The sequence below is a fragment of the Crocodylus porosus genome, unplaced genomic scaffold (genome assembly GCF_001723895.1).
Source record: "Crocodylus porosus isolate Cpor-Errol unplaced genomic scaffold, CroPor_comp1, whole genome shotgun sequence".
NCBI classification, from domain to species: domain Eukaryota; kingdom Metazoa; phylum Chordata; order Crocodylia; family Crocodylidae; genus Crocodylus; species Crocodylus porosus.
In genome coordinates this window covers 22,382,656-22,405,103 of record NW_017728943.1, presented here as the reverse complement: position 1 = coordinate 22,405,103, position 22,448 = coordinate 22,382,656, and the positions used below count along the sequence as shown (strand labels likewise).

At 41.7% G+C, this 22,448-nt stretch overlaps 1 protein-coding gene across 1 annotated transcript in view; it reads right to left on the bottom strand.

The window, feature by feature from the left end:
- Positions 1-7,661: 7,661 nt before the first annotated feature.
- Positions 7,662-22,448, bottom strand: part of TTL (tubulin tyrosine ligase) — a 35,560-nt gene continuing 20,773 nt past the window's right edge. The window contains exons 6-7 of the mRNA XM_019548975.1: positions 19,777-19,920; positions 7,662-10,624 (exon numbers count right to left, since the gene is read on the bottom strand). Coding sequence (XP_019404520.1) covers positions 10,510-10,624; positions 19,777-19,920 — 259 coding nt within the window. The 3' untranslated portion in view covers positions 7,662-10,509. The remainder of the gene's footprint in view (positions 10,625-19,776; positions 19,921-22,448) is intronic.

Here is a 22,448-nt window from a genome sequence, read left to right as displayed (position 1 = left end):
GTGGGTTGTTGAGAAAAAGGCTACTCGAGACACAGAAGTTTCCATTCTGCCCATAGAGATTTATTCAGCAAACAGCACGCACTACCACACCTAGAAATGCACTATCTATCCTTGCAAGTGAGTCTTGTTCCCTATTCAGTTGAACAACTCAGCATGCCTGAATCCCAGAGCATCCGTAGAGTCTGATCAACTCTCAGGACTTGCTCTGACACCAAGGCTATGTAAGTGTGATTTCTTTTGTAGATTGTATTGCTTATTTATGTATTCAGTGAATTCAGTACCCTAAACAGGCTGTGCCTATATCATGAATTTTTTTCACCTACCATCCAAAACAACATTTGGGGCAAGAGGTGAACCGAGTTTAAAACTCTCCTCACTAGGTTAGTAAGTCGGTATGCAAAGATACTCTTCTTTCTCTTCATCAGATGGACCTCATTTCTTTCCAAGAAGATCTCTTTCCACATCTTCCTAGAATACCACCCCATGGTCAAAGCAGCCAAAACCCTGCTGGTGACACCATGCTATACAGCCATCCATTGATTTCCATGACATGTCTGCTCCTCACTGGTCCTTTACCCTTGACTAGAAGGATCAATGAGAACCCCACCTGGGGTCCCATCAGATGAGCAGCATGGGATAGTAGTCAGAGGGCTGGATGCATCTAGGCAAGACAAGATGCGTCTCATCTTCAACCTGCCATAGGTAAAGCAGGGAAACCATGGCAGCCAATGCCTTGCTCTGTAAAAGGTTGTTAATACATGCTCGAGAGATCTCAGGTAGAGGCCATGCCCCTTGCTAGAGAGGAAAGCAAAACCACCTCACAGTCCATACCAATCTGGCCATGGAGGAAAATTCCTTCCTGACCTCAGATATGGTGATTGGTTTGATCCTGAGTGGCGGGACAAGATCCTTTAGCCAGGAACCTCTGGTTTCAAGTCCCAGTAAGTAGGAACACTGACACACCCTAGTTAAAATCTCCATCCTTGGCTGCAGCCAACACACAATGCCACTGCTTTGCTGAGGCCTGGGCTGTTTGGTCTGTGAATGGCCGCAGGGTCAGCTTGCTGAGCACAAGCCTGGTAAGGAGCTCACTGCCCCCTGCCTTGGAGTGTACACTGGGGGCTGTGGGTTGGGACAGGGCGGGCCTGCTGGGGAGGGGAGCGGCTGCCTGGCCACTAGAGCCAGGATTGCTGCTGCTGCAGTTGGCTACAGTACAGCAGGTATGCAAAGGGGAGTGAGCTCTGCTGCAGTCAGTCAGCAGGTGATACCTCAGTGTCCATGATGCTGGGGAGCGTGTTTGTGCTAGTGAAACAGCCACCCTGAATGTAAAGAAGACAGGCTCTCCACCCATCTTTGCTCACCTCATTGTACAGCCATCAATAAGGAAAAGAACAACAGTAATTTTTTTCTTTTTAATAATTAGGACAGATTTGAATACAAATGTCAGAGAACCATGCACTGCTCACAGATCCTGTTAGACACATACGTACGCACTCACACTATAGTATTTTGAAAACACAAACTGAAGATCAATAGGACGTAACTTCCAGGAGCTCTGTACGTATGCTAGTGATTGTTTCAGATCCTTTCAATGTTACTGCTTTCCACAGGCTATTGTAGCTGACATGATACCAGTACAGTATTGTTAAGCTGCTTATTGCACAGTGTTTCCCTCTTAGCAGAGAACAGTGCATAAAGAACAAGAAATGCATTGACTGCAGACACGCATGCAGTCCTGAAGGACTTTTGATTATAATGCAAGGCTTCAGCCATCTTCACAAAACTGCTTTCAAGTCAAAGCAGCATTAGGATTTTCTTAACTGTTGTGATCAGCCTCTGAAATCCAGTAGGAACACATTACAGTTTTAGCATAGTATTGACAATGAATTTGAAAGAGGATTTTTTTTCTAACTTGGTATGAGACATGCCATATACAACTGAAATCAGGATTCCAGTGGCCATCAAACTCTCTCTGAAAACTTATCTAGAGAGCCTGTGTCTGAAATCCTTAATGACTGACACAAAAGATACAAGGTATCAGACTAGACACCCATGACATTCTGTGGTGTGGTATGGTATGTGTCTTATTGAAACCCAACACCATCCTTTTTGAGAGTTTACAAGTAGTAAGGCTATTTTAATACTAGGTTTTTATCTGGTATAAGTTAAAAAATGATTTTTACATTTTCTTAAAAAAAATCCCAGTGTGTAACAGGTTATTACCAAGCATACAGTGTTTAGTTCTTCAAAACAAGTTCCTTCCTGTTCAAGGCATTTTAATCAGGCAGAATGGGGAATGGCCAACTTGCAGGATGCCTGCCACAGGTGGCATGCACAATCACTTTGTATGGCACATGGCATACCTGGCAGGGAGAACAGAAGCAGATAGGGCAGGGAAGAGAGAGAAGAGCGACAGAAGAGGCAAGGGAAGGGGAGTGGAGTGTACTTTGTAGCATGCCTGCCGGAAAGGTTGGCCCCCCACTGATGCAGACAGAATACATTTCCTTTGTAAAAGTGACCAGGATCGGTATTACTGGAACCACAGATAGTTTTCTGTTGCTTTATCATGGTATTGATTAGTTTCACTTTCTATAGTTTACTTTGGAAAGTACATTTCAAAAATACAAAATATTTTTCAAAGTAGATTAGGAAAAGTACAGTAATCAGATTGTCACTAAACATAATTTAATTATGGGATACAGTGAAACCCCTTTTTGTTAACAACCAGAAGTAGTAAACAGAAGGTCTGTTTTAATTATTCTCAGGGTCAAACAAATGTACACCTGAAAGTACATGGGGATACCTTGAACTGGTTGCTTAAAACAAAAGAGGTTTGTTGGCAAAATTTTACTGTAAATTCAGGGCTCCCCTTTTTGATTGGCAAGAAGCAACTGTTACTTTAACATGACACACTGCTAGACAGCTGTCACCATTTTTCCACATAGCAAGGGAGCTACACAAAAAGTCAACAGCAAGAAGTACGGTAGGTAAAAAAGAAACCAGGACTTTTTTCCCCTCCCATAGCATTAAAGGGATTTTTACAAATTGTGAAATGTTTTGTCGTTTTCCCACATGCAACAATTACTAAGAGCACAAATACCTTCAGAGAGAGCTATCCATTCAAACTAAGGGATTGAAACAGTTGCCATGGTTTTACAGTGATGACATCCTCCAGAGTTATCATCTGACATGTATACTCTCTGAGAATATAGTATCTTCTGAGAATAGTGCATTGTCTGGCAGTATTTTCAGATTTTCCCCATTAACCAGGTGCTCCAGAGGTCTTTCTGCACTGTGCCACATATTCCAATCTCCCTGATCTCAAATAATTTAAACTTCAACCCGGAAAACTCCATGCTAATGTTCAAGGCAAAACATTTAAGTTAGTAGGCAATTATGCATGGAAATACCATCAAAGAATATCAACTAGTCATCTTCCAATTTTCTACAGGAAATCTGCTCACCAGGAAAGAAAAGTAGAGAACTGCCTGGGAAGACAGAAAACCTAACAGGAAACAGATGGAAAGAATCCTAGTTTATATGGGCAAAGACTGATCGTGCAATCTGGTTCTCTCTTATTTTATTTCCCAGCCCTTCTTAGCATGAAGGAACAAAAAGGCCAAACCACTGGGTTCAGTTGAAATCTGTTTGGTGCAGGATTTCCCCTCCCCTAGATTCTGGGGCCTAGTTAACTCCTGGCATAGCCCTTGAGACTAGGCTCCAGGTTCATTCCAGCTACCATCAAGGGCTTTCACAGAACAGCACTCTAACCTTGCCCCCTACATAGCAGGTACAAGGGCTCACAGAGGACAGGCTTCGCTCTACTGGAGGATTTTCCCAATCAAAAGGGAGCTGACTGAGATACAGTGAAATCTGTCACCACTTAAGACAGATCTCCTTTAAATTAAGTAGTGCAATGAAGTCTCAGTAAGGCTACTTTGGGCTAAGTGATGGTCATCACTCAACACTTAAAAGATTACCAAATGACACAGTAATGGGGTCCAGAACACTGCAATATAATCCTACAGCAAAACTACTACAAGTGTAGGACCAGACCATTCCTGTAGTTTAAATAAGGAAGTGTTTCCTGATTTGCTTTTTTAAACATGCAGATTTAGTCCTTCTCTCTCACAAACATGGTGCCATCAAGGATAGAGATTACCTACACCTATTCCCAGCTAACTGCTCAAGGACTGATGTGGCAGTACAGTTTCTGTATATCTTCTCATCTACCACAAGATAAAAATATTGGGGGTTAAAGATCTGTCCCTTGGTGCTCAGTGGGTAACCCCAGCAAAACTGCCCATCTCAGGAGTAGGGTCCCTCCTCCCATTTCCCCATAACATAATGTCTCTGATTACTAGGATCATGACACCCTGGGAACAGGTGGTAAGACAGCTCCATTGCTACTTGGGGACACTGCAGTCACAACAGGTCTCACACACTGCACATGGCATGCTTTATTTTGTCCATCTCATTTTCCTTAGGAGAACAGGACACAGTGGCACAAGAGACAAACAAGATACTTACTGGGTTTCTATTTAGAGCAAAGTTCTCCAGCTATCTGTACTCACAACCAAGCAGTCATCTCCCTTTAAGTATATATTGTACTACATAAATAGGCGGCCTGTTATAATGCAAGTTATTGAGCCATCATCTTATCAGCACCTAAATGATTTGGCAAAAAAGAAAAGGTTAAATATGCCAGTGCCTTTGTCCTTTTCATACTTCCTTATGCAAGGAAGTCTGAAAGTGTTACTATGTGCCTTACTTTCTTTAAGCAGTCAGACTGCCAGTCTAGTCTAACCTGAATATTCTACAACAGTGGTTCCTAGCCTTTTTTTTTTTTCACTGTGGCCTGGCAGGAGCAGGATGGGGCACACGGAGCCAGCTGCTAGGGCTGTGTGAAATTTCCCTGGCAGTTTAATTTCAACACTGTTTCAACTCGAAACAGAGAGCTTCGAAACAGCCTCAAAACGAAACGAGGCAAGTCGCAACATTTTGAAATGTTTAAAGCATTTTGAGTTTCGAAGCTCAAGCTGGTTTTGCCTGCAGGGAAACAGAAACTAAAGTAAGGAGAGGGAGAGGGGTAAAGGGTGGGGGCGGGGAGGGAGGAGTGCTCTCATTATTGACTGTGTAGCTGGCCAGTGACTTTTCCTGAGGTCCCTTCCAATCCCAGTGCTCTGGGGGAGGGATAGAAAAACCGCAAAGAAGGCAGCATTGTTTGAACTGCCCTGCTTTCTGCCTGGGTGTCAGTTGGGTGAGGGCATACCTTAACACCCCCCTCCCATGTCATGAGTTTTTCCTGTCAGCAGCTAGAAGTGCAGAGGTCCAGAACCCAGACTCCCCCTGCACTTATGTCCTTGACAGCTGGCAGGCTTCGTGGCTGCAGCAGGGGTTAGTAGGCCTGCAGTTTTCACCCTGCTGCGCCTTAACATGCACAGTATCATGTATGCCATAAGTTTTACTTGTCCGCAGCTTGAGGTGCAGTTTCCCCCAAACCCCTGCACCTATAGCCTTGAAACTTGGCAGGCTTTGTGGCCTCAGCAGGGGCTAGCATGCCTGCAGTTTTGACCCTGCTGTAGCTTAACACATACAGGTGACATAAGTTTTTTGCTTTCAAGACTTTGAGGTGCAGTTTCCCTGAAACTCTTGCACCTATCTTCTTGAAATTTGACTGGCTTCATGCCCTGAGCAAGGGCTATCATTTCTGCAAGTTTCATCCAAATCCAGCCAGAAATGACAAAGTTATAGGCTGTTTTGAGCTTCCCCATTATATGTTATGGGTGAAACATCAAAACAGTGTCGAAACACCAAAACTGTTTTGACAAAATGAAACAGAACAGCAGTTTCAAATTGAAATGAAATGCTGTTCCGTTGAAACGCAAGTCAAAATGGAACGGTGCTGTTTCGCATAGCCCTACCAGCTGTCTCCCTCCCGGGCCAGCTTTAACCCCAGAAGCTCAGCTCTGACCCTGGAAGCCACCTGTCCAGGCAGACAGATGGGGGTCCGAGTGGGGGAGGGGGGGCTCATGCCACAGCCTGGCAGCCAACCCTGGTACCAGCCTGGTGGTTGGGAACCTTTGTTCTACAATCACTGAAGAGGTAGTGAAATGTTTTAGGACAAACAAAATCTTTTGTTTTAATTTAGAGCATCTTAATTTCTTTCATTTTCATTAAAATGTTTTCATTGTTTCATAGTTGTTAGGGTTGGAAGAGACCTTAGCAAATCAAGTCCAGCCCCCTACCCAAGGCATGAAGGGATCAAATGACCTTGGCCAGGTGATTGTCTACCCTCCTTTTGAAGACCCCCAGGGTAGGAGCGAGCACCACTTCCCTTAGAAGTTGGTTCCAGATCCTAGCTGCCCTGACAGTGAAGTAGCGCCTCCTGATGTCTAGCCTGAACCTACTCTCAGTCAACCTGTGGCCAATATTCCTAGTTACTCCCGGTAGTGCTCGGGGGAACAGGGCCTCTTCCATTCCCTGCTGGTCCTCCCCGGTAAGTTTATGAATGGCCACCAGATCCCCTCTCAGCCTTCTCTTGTGGAGGCTGAACAGGTTCAGGTCCCGTAGCCTCTCCTCGTAGGCCCCGATCATGCAGGTGGCCCTCCTCTGGACCCTCTCAATGCTGTCCACATTCCTCCTGAAGTGCGGCGCCCAGAACTGGACGCAGTACTCTGGCTGCGGCCTGACCAATGTTTTGAAACAAAATATTTTAATGTTTCTGAGTCCTGCTTTCCACCAATCTGAAAAATTCCATAAAACAATTCACTGGCAAATGTGCATTTTCTTGCCAATGTTTGTTTGGCTGAAAATTTGTCTAATCCTAAGCCGGGGGCTGGACTCAATGATTTACCAAGGTCCCTTCCAGCCCTAATGTCTCTGAAAAGAACCAAGAATGAAAGTTACAGTAATTGAGAAGCGATGGAGGTTTAATTATTGTTTCAAATCTATTTTTTTTTCTTTTTGGTTAATACCCACCTACTTAGCTGCAAATTTTTAGTTAACATTCTGAAGAAAGGAGATCTTTCATAGAACCATGGAAACCTTGTTCGGTCTCATCATCCTTAGGAAAAATTGTTTGTTAAGCTTATGCTAGCTAATGTGAAAATTTCTATATAGACAGGGCAAGCAGTAGCTTTAAAGCATATTATCAGCTCAGTAAGTTAGACCCCAGTATTTCTTAAAATTTATCATCTAGAAAATGTGTATAAAGATTCAACACCACTTTCCCTCCTCAGTTAAATGAGTTTAGAGTTTACAGTACACATCCTCCAACATCCACAAGGTTCTTTATGAAATCCAGGAAAAAACACATAAACATAAAAACAGGAGTCATAATTTTGCACATTATATAGAAGTACAAAAGGGAAAGCCCTGTTTTAAAAAAAATCCTTTTTGAGTTGCTTTTAATTTAGATTTCCCTGATTGTGGTGTTGACCAGACAGCTTATTTTGCATTTCACTATTTAGTTCACATCAGTTAGTGAAATATAAATTCCAAGGTGACCCACAAAGATTTTTAAGCATTTAAAAGCTTATTTATTTCCTTTTTTTTTTTTTTTTTGCAGCTTTTAGAAAATGAATAGGAGCTGTTTGGGGCTCAGCTTTACTGGAAATTAAGCAGCTTATTTTGGAACATAGATACAGACACACAAAAAAAAATTTAAACATTCATTTTTTGGAAATCTCATTCGTTTACATAACCAAACAAACTCATTTTATCCATGTTATAGCAGTCATCTTTCTTAATTACTGGTATATAATATTGCAAACTCTTTATAGTTCTAATGTACATTAATTTTGCCACCAATAGAGGTATTTATACACTTAAAACTTGAGTTCATTTCACACTTACTGCTTAAGAGAAGCTTATGCAGCTTACCTTTTATGTTATCTTTAACATTTCATGTCATGGTGGAAATCTGAAAGTCCCTGGACTTTGCACATTCTATATATACAAATTTCAATACCTTTGAATTGCTGACATTTCTGTGAACACTCATTCAGTGGCAGTGTAAATCCAAAGACATAAGCACCGAAACAGGAATATACTTTTATAACGATTAGTGTTTTATTGACAAAGCCTCTGGCCTTATTAATCATCATCATATGAACTAGGAATATCTCATACGCTTCACTGATACACTTTCTTGGGTCTATTTTAATATCAGTATCAAAACCATATTTTGCAATGGAGCCAAGTACCAATTCTTCATAATAATTGAAAAAAAAAAGTTTCCTTTCCTTTCTGCAGCTATGAAAACCCAGCTGACAACTCCTGACTACAACTCTTTGCAAAACAAATTCCTTCCCTTACACTCTCCCCTGCTAAACAGCAGGAGTGGGATTAGATCTGTCCTTTGTCATTTGCTATCAGGAAAATAATGCCATGCAACCAAGGAATATTAACTGCTTTCCTATAATGCTAAATGCCACCCCTCCTACTGTGGGCTGAAGTATCAAATGATGTTCAAAGGACATTTCAGAAGAAAAGCATGCCCAACAGAACTATCTCCATAGCCTCAAGGCTAGAGTTAGGGATCTGCAGTGAAGTGGCAAAGCCATAAAGAGGTATTTATTTACACTAAATGCAGTGAAAGCCAGCAAGGGCAATGGGTGATGATCTGATAATCATGTGGCCAAAGTTTTCAGAAACAAGAACTAAAAATGAGCTATTGAGCTCATTCCAAACCTGTTGTTGGTGTAAATCATGAAATATGTAAGAGAAATTAATGAACATCAATGATTTTGCACAGTAAGGAAGGCTGCCAGGATTAGTAATTTGATGAGTTCTACACTGGCACTGTAGAAAAGCTCAGCTTTAAATAGAGTATAAGAGTGCTCAAGCCTGTCCTTGGAGGCAAAAACTATACAACTTGATCCATTTTTTTAAACGTAGACAACCAGAAACGCGCAGCGTCTAAATGCATTTTCAGTGACAGGGACCTATTTTATTTTGCTCAGATCACTATCATTAATGTAGTTAACTATGAACTGACTTTGTGATGTCATTGTCAGAGACAACAGAGCAAAGTTCTGACCTGAAGTAGCGTTCTACAAAAAGACAAAGCTCAGCGGGAAGATGGCTAACCTGCTTAGACTGAAAATTTAAACAGACTTACAGAAACTGTTTATGATGAAGTGGGGAAAACTGTAAGGATTCCATACATTAAGTTTGGCTACATTTAAAAATGTATGTAGGTTTCTAAATTCAATGACCTTAAGAAACTTAAAAAGGACTGCATAATCATGCAACAAAACAAATGTGCAGTTAACATTTCCCTACTATTTTTCATACAAAAAAATCTCCTTAGGTCTGGGGGTATTTGTGACTGATAATGCCTGGGGCACAAAGTAGAGTCATTTTTGGTGCTGGCCTATAAATGCAGAAAAATTCAGTGTTTGTCAAATGGAGAAAAACACAATCAGTTGGGCTGAAAAGTTTTTAGTGTCAAGTGCATTAAGGTAACACGAAGAGTTTTTTAAAGAAATGAATAAGCAATAACATCTGTAAAGAATTGGTCCTTTAACATAAGACTCTTTTGTTTAATCAAAATGAAGCATTATAAATGGAAAAGCTGGAAGGAGAGTGGAATTAAAATAATTTGGAAACCTCTGAGCCAGTTTTCCAAGAAAACTGGAACCTCTGTTTTATAAGCATTCTCCACAGAAGAGTCAGGAAGGATTCCTTGACAATTGCAGGTCAGCACAAGAGGTCTCAGTGTTTGTTTTCTGGCTATATCAGACTTTGACAGACAACTGATCCAAATCTCATTAGAAAAGAGGATAAAATTAAATAAAACCTCTTTCACTTGGTAGGCTAAATTACCGCAGTACATACGTTATCCTGTCAATAGCCTCTTTGCCATTCTGTTATTTAGAATAAATGGTGTTTAGCTAGCTGGTTAAAGAAAAAAAACAAAAATGGGTTATATTTTCTTGCTTTACACATCCAACAAAGCAAGAGACCTTTTTACCTCTACATAAAGGAGCAAGAACAAAAAGGAATCACCTACTGGAACTGAGCTAAGGCACTAAAACTGCATCAGGTGAGGAAACAAGAAAATACACACCAAGAGATGACAAAACTTTCAAGCATGAAGTCCTGGAAGATTACTGATACTGTTCACTAAATTGCCTTATCAATTAAAACAAAAAGGAAAAAAGTTTGTTTCTTTTTTTAAAAGAAAGAATGAAGTAATACAATATTATTGTATCCCAGTTTAATAAACATTATTTTGCTGTTCTCCCAGAGAGATCTGCTTCAGTTAAAGTCTAAAGTTATCAAAGAGCTGTTCTTAATGTAAAGCTTGGTAAAACACAGGCAGAGTTGTCTGAACAACTTTGGCTTGTCCTCAGCTCTCCTCGGAGACTTATTTTTTTCCTTGTGACTTTTTCTTTGTGGATATCCCTTTTTGGCATGATACTAATATAAATGATCAAACAGGCTTTCCTTTCACGCAACAGATGGCAGTTCACCCATGTATGTAGCTGAGATGGCCTTTCATCACAGCTTGACAAATATTGATGGCTGGCTCTGCTTTTGTGCTGTCTCACTGAGGGGAAAGACGCTGGAGATGGCTACATCCACTATACCTTGGCAAAGCTCCACATAGAGTTTCCTAACAGAAACAAGACAAAATGAGATTGAGATATTTTAGCCGGAAAAAGCATCAACATTCCAAACGTTGTTTACCCTCATTCATTTTTTTTCGGCAGCAGTTATAACATCTTCCTGTTGGCTCGGACAGTCCCTTCACAGTAAAGAGATCTACTCGGTCCCCTTCTCTTCTCTCTAACATGGAGACTGCCTTCTCTTACCCCTCCCTCCAAACAAAGATGGGATTACATATCCATGCCTTTTAATTGCTGTTGCAGGGTCCCTTTAGTGGATCATTTTAAACTTATTTTCAGAACAGTTTATTGAACAAAAGTAGTAAAGATGTATGGTTTTAGCCTGAAACATGAACTGAAGTTCAAGATATTTCAGGAAAAGAAGCCACTAATCTTCACAACTGCATGAAACTCAAATGACCATACACTGGACCAAATCAATCCTATTTACAATAGAATACATTCTTCTCAAATAATTTCTTATGTAGATATTATTGGTTTCCACGTGGGCAGCTCTGCAAAAGGCATGCTTCATGCTCATTTGAGGGCAGAATTTTACCCTAAATTCTGAAATACATATAGATTCCATTAATTCCACAGCTAAAGGAAACAAAAGTACCAGGCCATGTACACTAGTCACCTTCTCATGATATAAAAGACAAATAAGAGCTAAAAGAAGCCTCAGCAGAGACAGTTAACAATAACAAAGAACCCCAATTATGGATCAGTCTAGTGGTACAGCAGGTATCTTGTGAATATGGATGAAGAGTCCACATCATATCAGTTTGATGCTTCAACATTTTAAAGAAACAGTGCAGCAGTGAAGGCCAATTTATGACCAATTCTACATAATCTGTCCTTAGGTATTTCTCTGTAGTATAAATTTTATGAAGCTGGAATTCATCAAAACATATTCATCAGTGCCAAGCAAAGTAGAGGACAGAAAACTATGAAAAAACAAATATATTTAAAGGTAATTCCAAATAACAAATTTGTATTTTCTTTCTTGGGAGAGACCCACATGAAATACAGAACTGTAGAAACCCTCAGGTGGTCACCTAGTCCAATCCTCTGCTCAGAATAGGAATATGTCTAAACAATTCCAAACAAACACTTGTCTATCCTGCACTGACAAGCTTTCAGGGCTAGAGATTCCACCATCCTCTCTGTTAATGTGTCCCAGTGCTTAATCACCCTCATAATAGGAAAACTATTTCTAACAACCACTCTGACTCTTCCCTTGTTGCAACTGAAGTCCATTACTTCTTGTCCTCTCCCCTCTTGGCAAGAAAGAAGTTGATCATCTCCCTCTTTACAACAACTCTTTTTGTATTTGAAGACTCATCAAATCCTTCCTCAGTCTTCTTTCTTTCAGACTAAATAATCCCAGTTCATCCAGCCCTTCCAAACAGGTCATGTTTTCTAAACTTATTTTTTTGCCCTCCTCTGGATTGTTTCCAAATTATCCATATCTTGGTTGAAGTGCAGTGCCCAATCAGTTTGACCCTAAGTGGAGGGGCAAAACCTTCTAGCTAGGAACCAAACCTTTGATTTGGAAACTGCCACTAGTTGTTTACAAAGCTTTATTTACCATATCTTCTTGTACTGGTTGGTTGGTTTTTAGTAGGCAGCCACAATGATATCTTCCCTTGTTATTTTTTCCCTTTTATCTTAACCCAGAGACTTTCAACAGATCACCAGAAAAAGAAACTTATGCATCTTTAATATATATGACACTACCTCCCTTTTCTCCTCTGCCTGTCTTTCCCAAACAAGTTATGCCTATTCATATCAATATTCCAATCATGTGAACTATTTCACCAAGTCCCAATTAAATCGTAATTGTATACATGTTAGGACTCCTAGGTCCTCCTGTTTATACTTCTTGTATTAGTATATAAGCATTGGAGATGGCATCTACTAATTTTCCTCTTATGACCTTGTTAAGGTGCTCCATATTGCCTCCTCTTCCTAGGCCTTAATCCAGGTTTCATTGGTCTTTACTTACACATGGACATTCATCTCTGTTGAACTTGCTTTAAAGCCCTCCTCATTAGGATTAGCAAACTTATATGAGAAGGTGCTCTTCGTCCTTGTTGTTAGCTGTCCCTAATTTTCCTAATTTCAGATTTAAAGCCAATGGTATAAGCAAAATGTTACTGTTTTTACTCCAAAATCTTAAAAATGAAAGAACCACAGACGTTAGTGGAGTTAAATGAGGCCTAGCATGTTTGAGAGCTGGATAAACAGTAATTCTGATTTGTGGATTAATGAAACAAAAGGGCAATCAGTCTGGTAAGGAGCAGCAATATTTGATAAAGATTTGAATTTAGCATGAATTGCATACAAAGGTTGTTCAGATGAAAGTTTTAGATCTACCAATATTCACTGGTTATAGTCTTGTGAAACTTCTAATTCAGGTTGTCCATTGCTTCCAGTACTTGTCTAGACAAAGACTTTGAGGAATGAGTGCTAAGCTGAGTATACATCCATCTGTTTCAGTGCTGCAGAATTTTTTTTTATCCATGGTGCCTCTCAATAGCTAAAAGAAATTAAGCAACTTCTGTAGAGCAGGGGTGTCAAACATATGGCCTTCAGGTTGGATTTGACTCATGGAGCTGGCTACTGGTGGACTAGAGAAGTTGAGAGGCACGGCTAGGGTGGGGGTTTGGCCTGCCGCAGAACCCAGGACTCTCTGGTTGTGGGTAGACATGTTCCTCAGTAGGAAGGTGAAAAAGGGCTGTGCCAACACAGCCTCACTCACTGCAGCTGGCTCCATGCTGGATCCACTGCTGGCCCCACATAGAATCTAGCTTGCAAGGATTCCCATGACCTGGGTTTGGCTCAGAGCGCAGAATGAGGTTGACACCCCTGCTGCAGAGGAAGTAAATATGATCTGATTGGATTTAACAGATTTTGGAAGTGAAAGGATCTGATGTATTTGCTCTTAGAAAAACTTCTTTATCATAATTATCTTTTAATTTTCACAAAAGGGTCCACACATCAAATAAAATACAACTTCAGCATTTTTCTTTTGAACAGTTTAGTGACAGTTTATAAGTGACTGTTGTCTGCCAACCATGGTTTTAGGTGGATCTCTGGTGAGCAGAGGGTTTACTCATGACATGTCCTCCATTATTTTTGGTTCCAGTTATTAAAAGGATGCTGGGAACATGCAATCCTTCTACATTTTAAGTAATGGCGGTAGTTCTAATTTAATCCACATGCACAAATCTGGCTCTCAAATAATTTAGTTCTGTAATGAAACACTTATGCCCTTGTTGTTGATTTCCTCAAATAATTCAATAATGGCTTCCTGCAGCTCTACCTGTGCGATTAGGCTTCATTTAGCACTGTTTGCAGAAACAAAACCCCATTGTAGCACGGCTGACACAGCAAAGCCCTTCTTTGGTACTTATATACATCTTTGAGGAACTTCCCTTGAAAGAAAAGAGATGCACTCTTCTGGACAGGTATGGCAACAAGGTGCTATGATGCATAAAGTTTCTAAGAGGCTCATGTTTTGAACACACACCCTTTTCCAGGTCTTTTCTAGTTCTTACTTTAGGGCTTTCAGATTAATTTGGAACAACACCAACATGCAATAAGGGCTTGGACGGACTTCACAGTAGGACTTCAGTTAAGTAGACCCTAAATGGAGAGCCCCCCTGCCCTGGCCTTGGCCAACACAATCTCTTTTCCTCTTTTTTCCTTTCAGGGAAGGGCTTGAGCCTAAACAGTCTTGTTTGGACAGAACTAGCTCAATTGGAACACACTTCCTTGAGTTTCCTCCAAATCCTGGCCAGGATTTTACACCCAAAGCCACAGGCTGTTCATTGACTCAGCAAGGTTTCCTTTGAGGTTCCACAAGGCCAAGGAGCTGAGCACCATGCTTTTTTTTTAAGACTCATGGAGTCAGAAGCCTCTCCAGACTCTTCTGCTCCTCTGTCACCATTTCTAGACCATCACGACTACGACATTACTCTTCTACTATCATAATTCTACTACCTTTCTAATGCAGTGGATGTGCCTGTTTTTTTGAGCAAAGTTCTAGGAAGTCAGGTGTAACGCTTGCCAGCTTTAGCCTTAGGTCACTTTTCTGCAGACCACCTGAATGGAGCTTCCAGACCAGTGGTGGCACATGGACCACAGTTTGAGAACCTCTGATTTAGACCAAAACACATTTCCATGGTGACAGCAAGAGTGCAGGCTGCCTGTTGTGTGTCATGTCTCTCCAAAAATACCTACAATAGCGTTTGCAATTTGAAGGTCTATTTGCAAGTTCCTGTGGTGTAAGAATCAGCACACTTGCTTCCAAGCTTCAGTGCTTTTAGTTGTTGGATGTAAATGCAAAGAGATGATCATCCTGAGTTTCACTGTTGGCTCATCCATTCTTCTTTTTTCATCCAACCATGGGGTGTGAATGAAATATTCACAAGGTGTGCTTGGACTGTGTTAGGTCTTTACTTATGTCACTGAGGTTTAAATGGTCTGCTGCATAACTGTCGTATCCAGGAAGTCTAGGATGATTGCACTTTCAAAGTTCTCTCCCTTTTTTTCTCATTAAAGTAATTGCCTGAGCAAGCAGCAAAAAACATGCCTCCTACATTTCTCTCCTTGCCTTTCTAGATGGCTCTTTCAGTCACTTGAGCACAACAGTCTTAGTTTTTCTTTCAGATACAGTCAAGAGGGGAAATTTCCAGTACCCAACACTAATCAGTCTGAAACTGGAGCTGCATATCTACATCCCCAAAGCAGCACTAAATAAGAATTCACTTTCTCTGCTGCCCATTTTCTCTAGTTCATCCAACCACCTTGCATTAAGTCATTGCTGACTTTCGGAGTTATGGCTTTAATAGTATCTTTGTTTCTTCACTGGCAGTATCTACTACTGGCTAGCATTACTTTCTGGATGGATGGCTGCACATTCTGGCTGAATTGCTTTGATCATTTCCTTAAAGTGCTCATGCTGTACACCACTGAAGGTGATGCTATTATTAGCATGAAAGAAACAGTGTATTTATTTGTGTATCATACACCCCTGAACAAGATATGCACCTTGTTTTGGGAAGGCAGAATGATAGGGAAACAAAAAAAAGATCCGTTTGACAGCAGCTGTGAAAAGATTAAGCCTGTCTGTAGCTATCGGCCCTACAGTAAGGTAAGTGATAGGATTCTGCCCCTGCTCCATGTGCCCAGAGGGTTCAGCCATGGGTGCGCTGGTGCTGAACATAGCTCCCTGCCACCATTCCAGCAACTCCAACCTCCTTCCCAATACAGAAACCAATTTCCTTGATCAAGGCATGCCCCCCAATTTTGGATGGCTATTTTTAGGGGAAATGGTGTGTTAGGTATGTGAATAAATGTACTATTTGACTTTCTTGTCCAGGTACATGATTAGCATTCTAGGTTGTTTTTAAACATCAATTCCTATTTGCTATTTTTTGGTTTGCAAAGAAACAACGAACTGTACCTGGATGCAGCCCACATTGAAGAGCTACTGAAATGCCTGAAACAGGGAACTTAAACTGCCATAAAATGTAGCTTCAATAGTAATCTCATATCTACAGTTGAAAGCAGTAAATAAAAGCTTTATGGGGACAGCATATCAGTAGGGTATATGTGGAGTATATATCCTCTGTCATAATCTTCCTGGCATATACCATCATTGGTTTAGGGATATTAGAGGATACATCCCTGACTTCTTTACTTAATAGCTATTAATGGATTTGTCATCCATGAATGTATCTAGTCCCTTTTTGAACCTGGCTATGCTATCTGCCTCTACAATCTCCTATGGCAATGACTTTTAACAGACTATGTAAAAAAGTACTTTACAGAATAAGAGTTCCCTGTTCACTCTCTCCACACCAATTGTGATTTTATAGACATCTACCATGTCCCCCCTCAGCATTCTCCTTTCCAAACTGAAGAGTCCTAGCCTTTTTAGCATCTCCTGGCATACAGCTGCTCCATATACCCCTAACCATCTTGGCTGTCCTTCCCTGTACTTTTTCTAATCTTTTCTGAGGTGAAAAGCCCAGAACTGCACACAGTCTTCAAGATGTGGCCACAATGTGGATTTACATAGTGGCGTGATGATGTGTTTTGTTTCATTTTCAATTCCATTCTTAATGATACACCCCTGGAAAAGGGCCAACATAGTGCCTCTCTTTTTTTGTTTTTTTTAAAGGCAAGGAGGACCCAGGGAATTACAGACAGGAAACCTGACCTCAATACCTAGTAAACTACTGGAGCATATTATAAGGAAGTCCATTTGTTAGCATTTGGAGAAGGAAAGGCTGGTCTTGAGCAGTCAGCATAGTTTTGTCAAGAACAAATTGTGCCAAACAAATCTGATGTCCTTCTTCAACAAAGTAACTAGCCAAGCAGATGAAGGGAATGCAGTGAGTATAGGGTAACTGGACTTCAGTACGGCCTTTGATAAAATCCCACATGACATTCTCATAACCAAATTGGAGAAACATGTGCTAGACAATATAAATGGATCCATATCAGAAAGGTAGGAGGTTTCAAGTGGAGTCCCACAAGAATCTGTCCTGGGGCCAGTGCTATTCAACACGTTTAGTAGTAACCTGGATACTGGAATAGAAAGCTTCCTCAGCAAATCTGAAGACAGCACAAAGCTGGGAAAGACTACAAACTCAACGAAGGATGGGGGCACAATGCACAAGGTTCTGGATAGATTGGAAAGATGGGCTAGAACCAATAAGAAGATGTTCAATACTGATAAGTGCAAGGTGTTACACCGTGGGAAGAATAATCAAAAACAAATACAAGATAGCTGATAATTGGCTGCAAGGTAGCATGTATGAAGAAGTATTTAGGAGTCTTGATGGATCACAAACTCAGTATGACTTTGCAATGTGATGCAGCTGCAAAAAAAGGGCATATGTAGTTTTGGGCTTCATCAGCAGAAGTACTAGGTCTAAGACATGGGAGGTGACAGTGCCTCTTCACTCAGTACTGTTTAGGTCTCATCTAAATTACTGTGTGCAGTTTTGGCTTCTTCATTTTAAAAAGGATATGGAAAAGTTAGAGAGCGCCCAGAAGTAGGTGACAAATTGTAAAGGGCTTAGAGGCTACCCAAGGGGAAAAGCCGAAAGAAATAGCCACGTTCACCTTGCAGAAAAGGAGCTTAAGAGGGCACATGATAGCAGTCTTCAAATATCTGAAGGGCTGTCATAAAGAACACCAGTAATCCATCACTGCAGAGAGTAGGATGCATAGCAATCGTCTGAAAGCGCAGCAAGATAAGGTTTAATTGGATATCTGGAAAAGCTTGTTTGCTCTTAGGCAATGGAACAGATTGCCTAGGTAAGTTGTGGAATCTCTTTCATTGAAGACTTTAAAAAAGGTTAGACAAGCATTGTTCAGAGTGGCAATGCCTTGAGTGTCTTGTGAAGTGTAACAATTGACAACCCAGAACCCCCTACACAGATCACTGGGAGATCACAAGAAATGCTCTGCAGGCCAGAACAAATGGTCATTGGAGAGGATAATGCACAGCAGTAGGAGAAAAAAGCAGAGCTCCACAACTGGCTTAGCTATGAAAGATTCAAGGGGCTGGATAAGTTTATGGAAAGGACAGAATGACAAAAAGGGGCATTCTGGCACTCTAGTTATGAAGTGTGATATGTGGAGTTGTTTGCTGTCCCCAGATTATGGAGAAGAGTGGAGGGTGTTTGGTTTTTTTCATGCTTCTGGGCTTTGCTGGTTGCCACTTGGAGCCAGGAAGGAAATTTCCCTTCCTGTTGCTAAAGATGTCAAGGGTTTTTCCCCACTTCCTCCGCTGTAGGTGTTGGCTGCAGCCAAGGCTGGGGCTTTTGACAGGGGTGTACTGATTCTCCTGGAGGAACTAAAACTTGGGAGCTTCTTGGTTAGAGGTTCATGCTCCTCTGTTCATGGTCAGAATGATTATCATATTTGGGATTAAAAAGGAATTTTACCTCATGGTCAGGTTGGCATGGACTATGGGTTTTTTGTATTCCTCTGTAGTGAGGAGCATGGTTCTCTTCCTTGAATATCCTGAGTGTAGGATATTTGCAACAACAGGACACTGACACTACCCTCATCTCCCTGTTTTACCTGCGGTAGGTTAGAGGGCTGTTGGCATTTTGGGTCAATGTGCTTTTTAGTTGTGCAACAGGGTTGTTGCATACAAGTTGGTTAGACAGGCACTTGTTTAGGATGGCTTAGGTAAGGATGATTCTGCCTCGAGCAGGGGGTGCAGACTGGAAGACCTTCTGAGGTCCCTTCTAGAATTACTTTTCTAAGATTCTGAGGGGCTTTTTGGTTGCTGCTGCTCATTGGGCTGATGTTTTTAGAGAACTATCTACAATTTCTCCAGGGTCTCTTTCCTGAATTCCCAGATTTCATTAATGCATGAATTATCTTTTAAAAATGCTGTAAGGGCCTTGATGGAGGACTGAACTCACATCCCAAAGTTTGGAAAGCCCTGCAAACAAATCCTATACATGTCTTATTATTTTCTCCAGTAGAATTAGAGGAACCCAACAGTCATAGATTCCATTTACATTTTTCATTTGTCTCATGCGGGCTCAGTACTGGGGCAGAAGCAAAAGCCTTTGATCTTCTGTGGTAGGGAGGAGGGGAAGGAAGTGACTCTACCCACTCCTTTTAACTTTGGTGTGGGGAAAATGCACATGCACAAACATGTACACACCTAACCTTCTTCACTGAAGTCTTTACCCCGGGCTGCTGCTTTGCTTGGGGAGATGAACAGCAACAACGAATTCTGACTGAAGACATTTGGAAATTAAATTAATAGAGTTGAGCTCAGAGCAACCTGCCTTCCTACACAGAGGCAAGATTCACCCACGTGGCTGCAGTTACTGCACTACTGCAGTGGGAGGAGCTCTTTATCAGATCCCCACAAAATCCCCTTCCCCACAGAGTAAGGAGCCCACTTCTAGAGGTAATTTGGAAAGGCAAGCACCGGGAGCAGCAGGTTACATACTGGAGTAAAACATCTGGTCTCAGCTACAGGTACCAGAGCCGTTCATCATGTAGAAAGGAAAGTGAAAGCCTTCTCCAGAACTACAAACACAAAAGACCGAGAGCTGTACCATTTTATACATGGGACAATACTATCATACTACAGAAATAAAACGCTTACTGGGCACAAGCTGGAGCCCCATTGACCTCGATTAGCCAGACCTTCAGTTCCTCATCAACCATGAAGTCAAAGCCGAAGAGCTGGAAACTCTGGTAGTGAAGGTGTTTAGTGCTGATTGCAGGCTCTATACACATAAGGCAGCTTCTGTGAAGAGAGAGGTACAAACCCAAGTATAAATACAGCAGTAGTTTAGAAACCTGGAGTATACATACAGCATAGGAATTAGGTATACCGCCTGACACAGGGAGAAGCTAATGGAAATCACGTCTCCTGTGCTGACTAGCGACAGCCATGTTCCTTCCATAGTTGTTAGTTTTTCTATAGCATGCAGCCAAAAAGAGTTGGCTTATTTAAGAAAATCTGACTTCTTTTAAAGCATATCTCTGTATTTGCTAAGTAAAGTTCTAATCCCAATCCTGCTGAAGTCTTTCCATCTGTTGGACCAGGCCCAAATGTGGCTGTGACACTTCAGAACAACACAGGCTTAAAAAAAGAAATGCTCATGAGGACAAAGCAGGTTGGAAACCCTTGTCCAAGTGTATCCCTAAACATAACCCTGCAGCTGCTCTTAGTGTTGCTGTGATACTTGGCAAGTGTTTTTTATGTTATCTGATACAAATGAAATGGCATTTAAGGCCAAACCCCTGTCAGAGGAATGCACAACAGAATGCTAACCATGCTGTCCACAAAAGCACTTTCCCATTGAGAACAACAAAACTACCATGTAACCCAATTGTGCAAGTGACTGCTCAACTCCAAATTAATGCTCACTATCCATTATAAGACGATTTATTTCTCTTTCTCTCTCTCTCTCTCTCTCAAACAGACAGTCTTGCTTGTTATTCACTGGCTGTGGTGCTTTAATGAAAAGGTGTAGAGAATATATGTCTACTTATACTACATGTACATGCAAAATATAAGAATATATATGTGGATCTACCGACAAACTCTTTGTACGTGTTAGCCTGGGTTTTCATCATGGCAAAACAAGCACATATTTAATTGGCACCTGGGTCATTTTTCAGCAATGCAGGGGCTTTAGCTACTACTGCTCATGATACTGTTATCAGTATATAACCATTAATCTTAGATTTCATAGACATCAGGGCTGGAAGGGACCTTGGAAGATCGAGTCCAGCCTCCTGCCCCAGGGGCAGGAAGTCAGCAGGAGTCATAGGATCCCAGCAACATAAACATCCAAATTTCTCTTGAAGGTGTTCAAAGTAGGAGCTTGAATCACCTCCAGTGGCAGTCTATTTCAGATCTTGGGGGCTCAGACTGTAAAGAAATTCTTCTTTATGTCCAGCCTGAAACAGTCCTAAAGGAGTTTGTGACCATTTGACCTTGTCATCCTCTGGGGTGCTCTGGTGAACAGATGTTCCCCTAGATCCTGGTGAACACCCCTGATAAACTTACAGGTGGCCACCAGATCACCCGAGCCTGTGCTTTTCCAGGCTGAAGAGTCCTGTAGTTCTCAGCCTCTCATCATCAGGTCAGTTTTCCTGACCTCTGATCATGCGTGTGACTCTCTTCTGGACTCTCTCAAGCTTCTCCATATCCTTTTTGAATTGCGGAGCCCAAAACTGGCTGTGATTTAGCCGCTCACTGCTATGCTGATCCTCAGAGACGACTTGAGCAGGGCAAGGGGCCCAGGGCAAATCAGCCTGCGCAGGGCCCTAATCACAAGGAAGCTGATGGTGGATTCAGTGGCGGGAGGTGGTGGGGGTGGTTTGCTGAATGACCAGAGGTGGTGGATTTGGTGGAGGAGATAGGTGCTGAGCAGCCAGACGTGAAGGCAGCAGCAGTGTGGAGTCACTGCAACTGCTCTCCAGCTTTGCAGGGCCCTCGAGGTGCAGGGCTTGGGGCAGTCGCCCCAATTTGCCCCCTTCCTAGGGACGGCTCTGCTGATCCCACAAAAAACATGTAAGAAACAGGGCTTTCTGAGACAAAATTAAATGAATGAAAGACTGGAGGGAGAGCCCTCATGTCAGAAATACAGCCACTTATTAGAACCCCATTTGAACCCTTCAACTAGCACCCAGCTATGTCAACTCTTACTAGATATAATGCTGCACTTTGGTTGTTCTATACCAGAGAGGTTTGCTGTCATAAGAAGCCTGCCAGTGAGTGAATCCTATAATCTGAGAAAGAAGTGAGGGACCAGAGTCAAACAAGCAGTTATAACCAAGTCAAGTGGCACCCTTAGTTCTCTTCATTCCTGCAAAGATTGTGGCACAATGTGGATTGTTGTTTATATTACAAAACAAATATAAACAACAGATCATGCTACAGCCTCCTGTCTGCAGTCTGAATAGCTTTTGTTCCCATTCATAACATTACCTACACCCTTTCATCATGTTACAACCTTTCCCTACTCTTACAATATGCACACTCAAAACACTGCCAAACAGCAGTCTTACCTAGTTCAGGGTCTCAACTCTAATCATGGTCAGCACCAGTTACTTAAGAGGGAGAGACAAGAAGCCACAGTGAAGTGGGCCAGTTGTGGAATGGCCCGTGAACAGCGACCTACCAGATTAGGGTCCAGGACTCCTTTCAGGGCCTAGAGTTGAATGGGCTCTGAGGGTTAAGACCCTTCTGTTCTTACCTACTCCTCAACCTCACCTTTTACCCCATACCCGCCAACCTGTGCCACTACTGTCTCCTCATTT